This window comes from Convolutriloba macropyga, chromosome 1 (assembly GCF_964194025.1).
Source record: "Convolutriloba macropyga chromosome 1, txConMacr16.3, whole genome shotgun sequence".
Taxonomy (NCBI): Eukaryota; Metazoa; Xenacoelomorpha; order Acoela; family Convolutidae; genus Convolutriloba; species Convolutriloba macropyga.
In genome coordinates, this window is record NC_134468.1 from 83,223,269 (window position 1) to 83,238,202 (window position 14,934).

Consider the following 14,934-nt stretch of genomic DNA (forward strand, 5'->3'; position numbering starts at 1 on the left):
CAGATTTTCAACATCTAAATTAATCTACGATAAACAATTTCAGATATGTGTTAATACATACAATCTACAGATGGAATGAACACAAAATAGCATCGAGTTTTTTTATAATGGGCACAAAATCAGAACCGTTTCCACACAAATGACAACCAAATCTTGAACGAGTATCTGACCGATTGAGTTGTAGTGATAATATCCGGGTATATTCTCTCCCCCCCCCCCCAAATCACGAAGGGAGAAGAATAAAAGAACAACACGTGAGAAGTATAACACCTGCAAGTTTGAAAATGCACAAAGTTTATCGAAGTCGCTACGTATATAGATTTTTTTGGCATTTTGAATTCTTTCACTGTAGACTTTCCGCATTTTATAACTTGCACATGCGTGCTTTAAGTAATGGCTACTGAGAACTTTTGGCGTTTATCGAGAACCGCGAAGCGTTTCGAGATATTAAGTCAGAATTTCGAAGTGACTTCTGCAGAGTCACTTAACCATGCTTAAAACATGAAACGCGCACGTTTTAAAATGACGAAAGCCAACGGAAGTCAACTTCTGGCTAAGTAGCAACTTCCGGCATTTTAACTTCTGGCACTGCAGACTTTCCGCATTTCAAAATGCGCACATGAGTGTTTTAACATCAATTTCAACTGCCAGAAAATGAGTTGGAAACAGATCTGCTGTAAATTTTACTGTGACGTCATCGTAGTTTTGACTCTTGGAGACTGTAGGTAGATTCTGTCCAATATTTCTTTCATTTTCAGATCGGGAAATATGACCAATAGCAACTCTTCAAATATGGCCACTATCAGTCTTCTGTTGAGCTGTTCGTCTTGGAACAGTTTTACTAGCCTGAAGACTCCCCTTCTTGTTACTTCCTGAGTTACAAATGGAAGTGACTTGATTTCACCTATAAAAATAACAATAATAAATTCCTTTTCCGCAGGTGCTCGGCAACAAAATAAAAATTATTACTGACAAAATGCATCAAGAACATCCCACGGAGGCTGAAGGCGTTGAAGGCTTATCGCCAGTTTTAAAGCGCCACCAAAAATACTGAAAAAACTTTTGGAAAATCCGCATTGAGAAGAAAGTATCGACGACATCGAATGAATAGATTTAGTTTGATATTCGACCAAAAAGTCTTCATATTGTGCACGTCATACTTGCTTTCTTTAAAAGAAGAACCAAAATTTTTCTTTTCTCCTAAAAAACAACACTGGCCTCGACCATTAACAACCTCAAAGTAAAATTTAGCGGCTTAAAAAGATTCATGCATCTAATTATACACTAACAGATAAAATTTCGGTCAAACTGTCGAAATAACTGCCAGAAACATTTTCCAAAACTCTTAGATAGCAAAAGAAACACAAAATTGACAATTAACCCAAGCAAATGGGGCACATTTGGTAAAGTCCAGAGCCCTGAAAAAGATTGATTTTTTGAGCACTTGAAAAACTTTTATCAGTAGTAGCAGCTTTAATTACATTAACTTTAATCTGAATAAAAGGAACCTGAAACCATCAAGTGCGCCCTCGTGATATCATAAATTAGAGGGAATAAAAATGAAAAATGAATAAAGCAGGTCATTCATTATAAAACAACTGATCATTCAATTATGAAAAATCAAGAAAGCTTATGCAGATCAATGTCGTACAACGGCAGCAGAAAAGATTTATTAAAACGAGCTTTTTTAGAAATTTGAAGCGCAACTAATCTCGAAATAAATTGAGCGGCTAGTGACAAAAAAACCATAAAAAAGATAAACTTCCCAAAACTTTATTAGTAGTGAGAACACGAAAACTAAAAGGGAAATTGCCTATGTCCCTTCGTGTCAGCATAACCGACTAACTAGCAAAAAAACTGCAAGAAAAGTTACATGAAAATGACTGCCACTCTTTTTGCATCAAGCGTGAAATGAAGAAGATGATTGGGTAATTAAACAAAAAAACTTACTTTATTTCTGCAATTTTTTTATATGAAAGCGAAAAACACCAAATTGGAAATATGACTTGCAGGCTAAAATTTTACTGATTGATACCGACTATCATAAAAGGCACCCGATGGATTGAGGCAGGAGAAGTCGTAAAAACCAACCCAACGAATTTAATAAACCAATGACCTAACTATTAAAATTTTTCAGAGACAACAAACTTTAAAAAAAAACAAATGAAAAACCATACACGAATAGAAAATAAAAACCAAGAAGATAACGTAACTTTCCAAAACCTATTGGTGTCGAAATTAACATCATAGCTGGCAGATTTCCAGAAAACCACAATAGCTTTATAGATCTCCAGTGTCAAAAAAGTTATGTTTTGATTTAAGAATCAATAAGTTATTGCCACTTCTATCAGCTGCTCTCAAATAACCTTCATTTAGAGTGACACACATTTACTTGACCTTATCACTTTGAATTAAAATAAATAAAAGTTAATTCCAATGTGATGAAGTCATTTTTGAGACTGAGGCAAGTCACGTGTGACCAAAAATTTAATCACACAAATGAACAAAGGACTCGCTCTACTAAGAGAGAAAAATGACGTCACGCACGTACTTCAAATTACGTTGAAACTGCATGAACGATTGAACAGAAAACAGATTTGAAGTGGTTGTGACGTCATATGATCGTAACAAAAATCTTGACGACGAAATAAAAAAAAACCCAAGAGATGGTCTATAATAGCCCCAGCAATCGCTGTGCGGCTATTAAAAAATAACCGACAAACATCGGAAGAATTGCTCTCGAACGACAACCGGGGGGGACAATTAAATTTAGGGGTTCAGCTTGAATATTTTTATGGGTGCAAAAACTCCAAACTCCAGGATAGCATACTGACATCCCACCCACTAAGCTAAAATGGATTTGATCGTCAATCGCTCACAATCGCTTTCACAATAGCAACAGCAAACAATGAGAGCAATTGAGATCACTCAAAAATTATGAAGTGAAACGTGAATAAGTCACTTAAGAAGTCCAAGAATGTTCTAGAACAGAAGTACAAAATCGGTCGAGCGAACATTTTGCATAAAAAGACCAACACGTTTACAATAATTGCTTCACACTTCGTTCGAGAGCAATTAAAAACAATTTTTTTACAAACAAATGTCAAAATGAGTGCTATTTCAATTCGATTTCATAGTTAGGCGCACTCCTGTTTTTTATTAATGAGAAGATACGGGGATGAGTATCAATACCAATAAACATTAGAAGTGGTAAATAAGAGCAATTAGAACGAAGTTCAAAAACCGGCCATCTACAATTGGTATTATTATGGTTTTATCCCGTTTCTATTTTTGAGATCGTTTTTCATTACAGACTCAGTTCGTTATAGATTACTTTACAGAACAACTGCTATTTAAAATCCCTATGAGCAGAATGAGTGAGTAAAAAAACTAGCCTAGATAAATCAAAAACATCAGATTTTTTTTGCAAATGTTGAAAAAGCAGCAAAGTGAAAGCAATGAAAGCCGTTGAGGGAAAACCGAAAAAAGGACTCATGGTATAATTAGAGCTTACTATAGATTAAAGATTTAATTTTGAGAAAAAAAAATCGGCGATCTCTGATTTGAGTAACCACAGCCAGTGTTCGACTCGGTTGTGCAAAATTCTGAATGGGAGATTCAGACAAAGCAAAAATCAAGAAGGCAAGAATAAAAGAGATCAACCGAACTAAAATAATTGCTTAAATTAAAAAAAACATAGCTGGCAGACTGCCAGAAAATAGCCGCAATAGATTGGTGGATCGGCAGTCTTAAAAAAAAACAGTAAAAAAGACAAACCAAAAAATTCGTCTTTTCATTGAAGGCTGATCTGTTAAATTTTGATTAAAAATCTGTTTAAGTTATTGCTGCCTCTATTAGCTTATCTCAAATAACCTTCATTTAGAGTGACACACACCCATTTGACCTTATCTCTTTGAATTAAAGTAAATAAAAGTCAATTTCAAATTGAGGAAGTCATTTTTGAGAGTGAGGTAAGTCAAGTGTGACCAAAAATTTAATCACGCGCATGAACGAAAAAACTCGCTCCACTAAGATCGAAAAATGACGTCACACATGCAATTCAGTTGAAATTGCATGAACGAATGAACAAAAAGTGGCTGTGACGTCATATGGTCGTAACAAAAATCATGACGACGAAATAAAAAAACATAGCAGGACAAGTCCTGACGTACAATTCAAAGAATTTTCATTGACTAAACAGAAAACTAGACCTAGAACGGACTATGAATGGATTGGAAAAACCATTAAGAAAAAAATCCGATCCAAAAAATCGAAAAAACAGTAAAAATCAAAGTGAAATTGCCGCATGTGAACAAAAAACCACTACCGATAAAGCGAATTTTTGTTCAAACACCCTATTCTCACTCTACTTTAAAATTAGAGCGAAAAAATTTCACGCCGCAAAACCACTCGCTTTTTCGCTCCATTTCCTGTTTCGGCGTGACCAAAATCACTCCTCCAATTTGACTTCAAAAATCATGAAAATGTGTGAACAGATCTTAAAAAAAAGACAGCGCCCCAATACAATTCAAATTCTTTGAATTGTAAAAAACCAAGAGAAGGCCAATAATAGACCCAGCTATCGCTGTGCGGCTATTAATAAAACAAATGTCACGAATATAAGTGCTTTGGTTCATGGGAAATTAATATTCGTTAATTCTCCGTATAAGTGCTTTCGAATTTACTGAAATCTATTCCGAAACACTGTATTCCTCACGAGAAGAGTTTGACTGCAACTAAAACTAAACTTACAGAGAGTAGAAAAGTGAAACTTACTGGATATGCTGCCGTATAGCTTGACCTTGGCCATGAATTTGGTCCTGTATCTGTCCTGAATAGATTTGGGCTCTGGTGCCACTGTGCGATGTCCCTGTGGCCAGAAGCTTTCTCGCAGATTGCCAATGTACCCACATATTGCATCCTCCGTCATGTAACTACTTACTAGTTTCACGATCTTCCTAAAAGTAAACCCAATGAGGGGGGAGATATCATAAATTGATTTCGTTTTATGTAAGTTGAGGAGGGGGCGGGGCATCAACAAAAACTTCTGCCACAAACACAAATGGAGGGCGTTTTGATTTTGCCACGTACTATTACAGATGCGATTCTGGCCGCTAAACTGATCAGTAGGCCTAAACTGTTTCACAAATTACCGCAACAAGGCTAAAATTGACCTTGATTTAACCTTTCCGCAGTCAACAAATTACATCAGTACTGTTGTACTGTTACTGTTTTGTTTCTTGTTTTGTTGTTACTGTTTTGCTTCTTGTTTTGTTGTTGTACTGTTACGTTATTTTGTTGTTCTGAATAGTTTGTCTCGGTGCATAATAATTTATTGTCTGGCCTTTTATTTTTTTCCTAATTGTAAACATAAAAGAACCAGCTAGTTTGGGAAAAAAAGTAAACGTTTATGAGTTAGTGTAAATTCTTTTAGTTATCTCTAGTCAATATAATCTTTCCATTATTCACGTCGGAGACGAAATGGAACATGACCAAGATAACAATGCAAAATTGGAACAGGGAAAGGATCATGAGCGGAACAAAAGAATGAAATTGTGAAAAACAAGTAAAAGACAATCTAAAACATAACCGACTAACGTCGGGCGAATTGCTCTCAAACGACCGGCGAGCGGTTGGCTTGGTCAGTAGCTAGCCACGGGAGGGGGGGGGGTGGAGCCAATAGTGGGGTGGGGGTCAACAAAGGGGAAGGGGTGTCAACCTCTAAGAACCGCCCCTCACACCATAAGTATAAGTATCCAAGACAGTTTGAGCTGAAACAGACCTGAAAGGCTCTAAGAGCACATAATGCCCGCTGGGCGCTACCTGTTTATCCCGTTTTTGAGGACGAAAAGTCAATAGCGTCAGACGAAAAATCGGTCAAGCGAAAAATCGCATAAAAAAAGACCGACAGGACTAATATAATTGCTACAAACTTCGTTTGAGAGCAATTAAACGTTCAGGAGCCTACAATGAGAACAGGAGGCCAAAACTTCAGACCATTCTGCAAACCAATAAAACGAAACCCAAAAGAAACAGAATAATTCTGGGTGGGGATCCACCAAGCCAAACGAACTATAGTCTCAGGAGAACAACTTGGCGCATTTCTGAAGATGCTAAAGACATGCCGGTAGTTGAGCGCTGGAAAATGGAGGATCTACTTGAGCAACATAGCCAAATGCCGACGAAACGAAGGAAAAGAAAAAAGGATCAGAAGAAAGCGGCAATGGTTCTTTCGAAAAAACGAACTGAAGAAGAACCAAGAAATTGCTTTGGTGCAATCTTAAGTGAGTGAAATCGAATAGGAATGTGCAGGCAACGGGAATTCGCAGATCCAAATGAAACGAGGAAGATTCCCGAAGCAGTAAGATCAGAGGAAAGTGAATGACAACCAAAATGACAACCACCTGAGCAGAATCACAAGGGAGGAACTTAAACTACTAATTAACCATCTGCAAACGAACGCCAGAAGGGAATTGAACCTATTTGAGGACGAGAACATCTAAAAAGATAGTTTGAGAATGCTGATTTGGATCAATTTTTACCAAAGGACCCAGATGACCGCTTGTATGAAAAATTCATGATGTGAAGGAGTGTGTGCCAAGCGCGATATCCAGCAGGGCGAATTTTTTGCATTATATTGGTGCAAAAAGATTACTGGAGATGAGTTCTGCAGAACGTCAGAAGCAGGAAACGCTGAAAATTTGTTTTTAAACAAAAATTGTAATAAGCATACCGATGGTTAAGATTCCGATGGGATCGCAAGGTCGATGAATGATTGCGGCCGTTGAAAAAGTCTAATGCTTTCACCTGAGTTCATACAGACGACGCAAGGCAAAAACATCAAATTCATTGCGCTAGTGTCAATAGCGAAAGACGAGGAAGTTGCGTATAATTATGGAGGTGTTGACTTGCCGTGGTGAGGAATTGAAAAAAGCAGTGCGTCAAAGCAATCGCTTCTGCTCTTCCACGAATGAGAAAAGCACCATCGAGTACGCTCAGTGCCGAAACAAACAAAAAATGCGAGTGCTAACTTTGCAAGTCGTAAAGTGCATTTTTGATTTTGTTTCGTTTTATTGTCTGGCCTTTTATTTTTTTTTAATTATAAACATAAAAGAACCATCCAGTTTAGGAAAAAAAGTAAATGTTTATAAGTTAGTGTAAATTCTTCTTTTAGTTATCTCTAGTCATTATCAACTTTCCATTATTCAGGTCGAAGACGAAATGGAACATGACCAAAATGACAATGCAAAATGCGAACAGGGAAACAATCACGAGCGGAACAAAAGAATAAAATTCTGAAAAACAAGGAAAAGACAATCTAAAACGTTCAGGAGCCTACAATGAGAACAAGAGGCTAAAATTTCAGACAATTCTGCAAACCAATAAAACGGAACCCAAAAGAAACAGAAGTAATAATTCTGGATGGTGATCCACCAAGCCAAACGAAATATATTCTCAGGAGAACAACTTGACGCATTTCTCAACATGCTAAAGACATGCCGGTAGTTGAGCGCTGGAAAATGGAGGATCTACTTGAGCAACATAGCCAAATGCCGACCAAACGAATGAAAAGACAAAAAGGATCAGAAGACATCGGTAATGGTTCTTTCGAAAAAAACGAACTGAAGAAGAACCAAGAAATTGGTTTGCTACAATCTTAAGTGAGTGAAATCGAATAGGAATGTGCAGGCAACGGGAACTCGCAGACCCAAAATGAAACGAGGAAGATTCCCGAAGCAGTTCAAGATCAGAGGAAAGTGAATGACAAACAAAATGACAACCAACTCAGCAGAATCACAAGGGAGGAACTGAAACTATTAATTAACCATCTGCAAAAGAACGCGAGAAGGGAACTGAACCAATTTGAGGACGAGAACATCTACGAAAAACGTTTGAATGCTGATTTGGATCAATTTTTACCAAAGGACCCAGATGATCGCTTGTATGAAAAATTCATAAGATGTGAAGGGGGAGTGTGTGCCAAGCGCGATATCCAACAGGGCGAATTTCTTGCATTATATTGGTGCAAAAAGATTACTGGAGATGAGTTCTGCAGAATGTCAGATGCAGGCAACGCTGAATAATTGTTCTTTAACAAAAATTGTAATAAGCATATCGATGACAAAGATTCCGATGTGATCGCAAGGTCGATGGATGATTGCGGCCTGTTGAAAAAGTCTAAGGCTTTCACCCGAGTTCATACAGACGACGCAAGGCAAAAACATCAAACTCATTGCGTTAGTGTCAATAGCGAAAGGTGAGGAAGTGGCGTATAATTATGGAAGTGTTGACTTGCCGTGGAGAGGAATTGAAAAAGCAGTGCTTCCAAGCAATCGCTTCCATTCTTCCACCACTGAGAAAAGCACCATCGAGTACGCTCAGTGCCGAAACAAACAAAAAAAACGCCAGTGCTAACTTTGCAAGTCGTAAAAAGCATTTTTGTTTTTTTTTTCGTTTTATTGTCTGCCCTTTTATTTTTTTCCTAATTGTAAACAAAGAACCATCCATTTTAGGAAAAAAGTAAATGTTTATGAGTTAGTGTAAATTTTTCTTTTAGTTATCTCTAGTCATTGTCAACTTTCCATTATTCAGGTCGAAGACGAAATGGAACATGACCAAGATGACAATGCAAAATGCGAACAGGGAAACAATCAGGAGCCGAACAAAAGAATGAAATTCTGAAAAACAAGGAAAAGACAATATAAAACGTTCAGGAGCCTACAATGAGAACAAGAGGCTAAAATTTCAGACAATTCTGCAAACCAATAAAACGAAACCCAAAAGAAACAGAAGTAATAATTCTGGATGGGAATCTACCAAGCCAAACGAACTATAGTCTCAGGAGAACAACTTGGCGCATTTCTCAAGATGCTAAAGACATGCCGGTAGTTGAGCGCTGGAAAATGGAGGATCTACTTCAGCAACATAGCCAAATGCCGACCAAACGAATGAAAAGACAAAAAGGATCAGAAGACATCGGTAATGGTTCTTTCGAAAAAAACGAACTGAAGAAGAACCAAGAAATTGGTTTGGTACAATCTTAAGTGAGTGAAATCGAATAGGAATGTGCAGGCAACGGGAACTCGCAGACCCAAAATGAAACGAGGAAGATTCCCGAAGCAGTTCAAGATCAGAGGAAAGTGAATGACAAACAAAATGACAACCAACTCAGCAGAATCACAAGGGAGGAACTGAAACTATTAATTAACCATCTGCAAAAGAACGCGAGAAGGGAACTGAACCAATTTGAGGACGAGAACATCTACGAAAAACGTTTGAATGCTGATTTGGATCAATTTTTACCAAAGGACCCAGATGATCGCTTGTATGAAAAATTCATAAGATGTGAAGGGGGAGTGTGTGCCAAGCGCGATATCCAACAGGGCGAATTTCTTGCATTATATTGGTGCAAAAAGATTACTGGAGATGAGTTCTGCAGAATGTCAGATGCAGGCAACGCTGAATAATTGTTCTTTAACAAAAATTGTAATAAGCATATCGATGACAAAGATTCCGATGTGATCGCAAGGTCGATGGATGATTGCGGCCTGTTGAAAAAGTCTAAGGCTTTCACCCGAGTTCATACAGACGACGCAAGGCAAAAACATCAAACTCATTGCGTTAGTGTCAATAGCGAAAGGTGAGGAAGTGGCGTATAATTATGGAAGTGTTGACTTGCCGTGGAGAGGAATTGAAAAAGCAGTGCTTCCAAGCAATCGCTTCCATTCTTCCACCACTGAGAAAAGCACCATCGAGTACGCTCAGTGCCGAAACAAACAAAAAAAACGCCAGTGCTAACTTTGCAAGTCGTAAAAAGCATTTTTGTTTTTTTTTTCGTTTTATTGTCTGCCCTTTTATTTTTTTCCTAATTGTAAACAAAGAACCATCCATTTTAGGAAAAAAGTAAATGTTTATGAGTTAGTGTAAATTTTTCTTTTAGTTATCTCTAGTCATTGTCAACTTTCCATTATTCAGGTCGAAGACGAAATGGAACATGACCAAGATGACAATGCAAAATGCGAACAGGGAAACAATCAGGAGCCGAACAAAAGAATGAAATTCTGAAAAACAAGGAAAAGACAATATAAAACGTTCAGGAGCCTACAATGAGAACAAGAGGCTAAAATTTCAGACAATTCTGCAAACCAATAAAACGAAACCCAAAAGAAACAGAAGTAATAATTCTGGATGGGAATCTACCAAGCCAAACGAACTATAGTCTCAGGAGAACAACTTGGCGCATTTCTCAAGATGCTAAAGACATGCCGGTAGTTGAGCGCTGGAAAATGGAGGATCTACTTCAGCAACATAGCCAAATGCCGACCAAACGAATGAAAAGACAAAAAGGATCAGAAGACATCGGTAATGGTTCTTTCGAAAAAAACGAACTGAAGAAGAACCAAGAAATTGGTTTGGTACAATCTTAAGTGAGTGAAATCGAATAGGAATGTGCAGGCAACGGGAACTCGCAGACCCAAAATGAAACGAGGAAGATTCCCGAAGCAGTTCAAGATCAGAGGAAAGTGAATGACAAACAAAATGACAACCAACTCAGCAGAATCACAAGGGAGGAACTGAAACTATTAATTAACCATCTGCAAAAGAACGCGAGAAGGGAACTGAACCAATTTGAGGACGAGAACATCTACGAAAAACGTTTGAATGCTGATTTGGATCAATTTTTACCAAAGGACCCAGATGATCGCTTGTATGAAAAATTCATAAGATGTGAAGGGGGAGTGTGTGCCAAGCGCGATATCCAACAGGGCGAATTTCTTGCATTATATTGGTGCAAAAAGATTACTGGAGATGAGTTCTGCAGAATGTCAGATGCAGGCAACGCTGAATAATTGTTCTTTAACAAAAATTGTAATAAGCATATCGATGACAAAGATTCCGATGTGATCGCAAGGTCGATGGATGATTGCGGCCTGTTGAAAAAGTCTAAGGCTTTCACCCGAGTTCATACAGACGACGCAAGGCAAAAACATCAAACTCATTGCGTTAGTGTCAATAGCGAAAGGTGAGGAAGTGGCGTATAATTATGGAAGTGTTGACTTGCCGTGGAGAGGAATTGAAAAAGCAGTGCTTCCAAGCAATCGCTTCCATTCTTCCACCACTGAGAAAAGCACCATCGAGTACGCTCAGTGCCGAAACAAACAAAAAAAACGCCAGTGCTAACTTTGCAAGTCGTAAAAAGCATTTTTGTTTTTTTTTTTCGTTTTATTGTCTGCCCTTTTATTTTTTTCCTAATTGTAAACAAAGAACCATCCATTTTAGGAAAAAAGTAAATGTTTATGAGTTAGTGTAAATTTTTCTTTTAGTTATCTCTAGTCATTGTCAACTTTCCATTATTCAGGTCGAAGACGAAATGGAACATGACCAAGATGACAATGCAAAATGCGAACAGGGAAACAATCAGGAGCCGAACAAAAGAATGAAATTCTGAAAAACAAGGAAAAGACAATATAAAACGTTCAGGAGCCTACAATGAGAACAAGAGGCTAAAATTTCAGACAATTCTGCAAACCAATAAAACGAAACCCAAAAGAAACAGAAGTAATAATTCTGGATGGGAATCTACCAAGCCAAACGAACTATAGTCTCAGGAGAACAACTTGGCGCATTTCTCAAGATGCTAAAGACATGCCGGTAGTTGAGCGCTGGAAAATGGAGGATCTACTTCAGCAACATAGCCAAATGCCGACGAATCGACGGAAAAAGACAAAAAGGATACAGAAGACAGCAGGTTCTATCGAAAAAAAGAACTGAAGAAGAACCAAGAAATTGTTTTGTTGCAAACTTAAGTAAGTGAAATCGAATAGGAATGTGCAGGCAACGAGAATTCGCAGGTCCAAAATGAAGCGAGGAAGATTCCCAAAGCAGTTCAAGATCAGAGGAAAATGAATGACAACCAAAACGAACCACCTGAGCAGAATCACATGAGAGGAACTGAAACTATTTATTAACCATCTGAAAAAGAACGCGAGAAGGGAACCAAATCAATTTGCCGACGAGAACATATACGAAGAAGTTTGAGAATGCAAATTTGAATAATTTTTACAAAAGGACCCAGATGAACTATTGAAAGAAAAATTCATAAAAAGATGTGAAGGGGATGGGAGTGAGTGCCAAGCGCAATATCCAGCAGGGCGAATTTCTTGCATTTTATCGGGGCAAAGCGATTTCTGAAGACAAGTTCTGCAGGAAACGCTGAAATTTTGTTCTTTAACAAAAATTGGAATAAGTATATTGACGGTAAAGACTACGATGGGATCGCAAGGTCGATGAATGATTGCGGCCTGTTGAAAAAGCCTAGCGCTATCGCCCGAGTTCATACAGACAACGCAAGGCAAAAACAAATCAAACTCATTGTGCTAGTAACAACAGCGAAAGACAAGGAGGTTGCGTATAATTATGGAGGTTTGACTTGCCGTGGAGGGATATTGCAAAAAGCAGTGCATCCAAGCAACCGCGGCCATTCTTCCACCACTGAGAAAAGCACCATCGAGTACGCTCAGTGCCGAAAAAAACAAAAAAATGCCAGTGCTAACTTTGCAAGTCGTAAAGTGCATTTTTGTTTCGTTTTATTGTCTGGCCTTTTATTTTCTTCCTAATTGTAAACATAAAAGAACCATCCAATTTGGGAAAAAAGTAAACGTTTATCAGTTAGCGTAAATTGTTTTAGTTATCTCTAGTCAATATCATCTTTCCATTATTCACGTCGAAGACGAAATGGAATATGACCAAGATGACAATGCAAAATGCGAACAGGGAAACAATCACGAGCGGAACAAAAGAATAAAATTCTCAAAAACAAGGAAAAGACAATCTAAAACGTTCAGGAGCCTACAATGAGAACAAGAGGCCAAAATTTCAGACAATTCTGCAAACCAATAAAAGGAAACCCAAAAGAAACAGAAGTAATAATTCTGGATGGGGATCCACCAAGCCAAACGAACTATAGTCTCAGGAGAATAACTTGGCGCATTTCTCAAGATTCTAAAGACATGCCGGTAGTTGAGCGCTGGAAAATGGAGGATCTACTTGAGCAACATAGCCAAATGCCAACGAAACGAAGGAAAAGACAAAAAGGATCAGAAGACAGCGGTAATGGTTTCTAAAAAAAACGAACTGAAGAAGAACCAAGAAATTGTTTTTGAAAAATCTTAAGTGAGTGAAATCGAATAGGAAAGTGCAGGCAACGGGAACTCGCAGGTCCAAAATGAAGCGAGGAAGATTCCCGAAGCAGTTCAAGATCAGAGGAAAATGAATGACAACCAAAACGAACCACCTGGGCAGAATCACATGAGAGGAACTGGAACTATTAATTAACCATCTGAAAAAGAACGCGAGAAGGGAACCAAATCAATTTGCCGACGAGAACACATACGAAGAAGTTTGAGAATGCTAATTTGAATAATTTTAACAAAAGGACCCAGATGAACGATTGTAAGAAAAATTTAAGAAAAATTTATAAAAGATGTGAAGGGGATGGGAGTGAGTGGCAAGCGCAATATCCAGCAGGGCGAATTTCTTGCATTTTATCGGGGCAAAGCGATTTCTGAAGACAAGTTCTGCAGGAAACGCTGAAAATTTGTTCTTTAACAAAAATTGGAATAAGTATATTGACGGTAAAGACTACGATGGGATCGCAAGGTCGATGAATGATTGCGGCCTGTTGAAAAAGCCTAGCGCTATCGCCCGAGTTCATACAGACAACGCAAGGCAAAAACAAATAAAACTCATTGTGCTAGTAACAACAGCGAAAGACAAGGAGGTTGCGTATAATTATGGAGGTTTGACTTGCCGTGGAGGGATATTGCAAAAAGCAGTGCATCCAAGCAACCGCGGCCATTCTTCCACCACTGAGAAAAGCACCATCGAGTACGCTCAGTGCCGAAAAAAACAAAAAAATGCCAGTGCTAACTTTGCAAGTCGTAAAGTGCATTTTTGTTTCGTTTTATTGTCTGGCCTTTTATTTTCTTCCTAATTGTAAACATAAAAGAACCATCCAATTTGGGAAAAAAGTAAACGTTTATCAGTTAGCGTAAATTGTTTTAGTTATCTCTAGTCAATATCATCTTTCCATTATTCACGTCGAAGACGAAATGGAATATGACCAAGATGACAATGCAAAATGCGAACAGGGAAACAATCACGAGCGGAACAAAAGAATAAAATTCTCAAAAACAAGGAAAAGACAATCTAAAACGTTCAGGAGCCTACAATGAGAACAAGAGGCCAAAATTTCAGACAATTCTGCAAACCAATAAAACGAAACCCAAAAGAAACAGAAGTAATAATTCTGGATGGGGATCCACCAAGCCAAACGAACTATAGTCTCAGGAGAATAGTTGGCGCATTTCTCAAGATTCTAAAGACATGCCGGTAGTTGAGCGCTGGAAAATGGAGGATCTACTTGAGCAACATAGCCAAATGCCGACGAAACGAAGGAAAAGACAAAAAGGATCAGAAGACAGCGGTAATGGTTTCCAAAAAAACGAACTGAAGAAGAACCAAGAAATTGTTTTTGAAAAATCTTAAGTGAGTGAAATCGAATAGGAAAGTGCAGGCAACGGGAACTCGCAGGTCCAAAATGAAGCGAGGAAGATTCCCGAAGCAGTTCAAGATCAGAGGAAAATGAATGACAACCAAAACGAACCACCTGAGCAGAATCACATGAGAGGAACTGAAACTATTAATTAACCATCTGAAAAAGAACGCGAGAAGGGAACCAAATCAATTTGCCGACGAGAACATATACGAAGAAGTTTGAGAATGCTAATTTGAATAATTTTAACAAAAGGACCCAGATGAACGATTGTAAGAAAAATTTAAGAAAAATTTATAAAAGATGTGAAGGGGATGGGAGTGAGTGGCAAGCGCAATATCCAGCAGGGCGAATTTCTTGCATTTTATCGGGGCAAAGCG

At 38.1% G+C, this 14,934-nt stretch overlaps 1 protein-coding gene across 1 annotated transcript in view; it reads right to left on the reverse strand.

Annotated features, from left to right (window-relative positions):
* LOC142343391 (sorting nexin-13-like) overlaps nt 1–14,934 on the reverse strand; it is a 99,016-nt gene continuing 84,082 nt past the window's right edge. Inside the window, exons 19-20 of the mRNA XM_075395171.1 lie at nt 4,777–4,958; nt 1–904 (exon numbers count right to left, since the gene is read on the reverse strand). Of these exons, the coding sequence (XP_075251286.1) occupies nt 684–904; nt 4,777–4,958 (403 nt within the window). The 3' untranslated portion in view covers nt 1–683. The remainder of the gene's footprint in view (nt 905–4,776; nt 4,959–14,934) is intronic.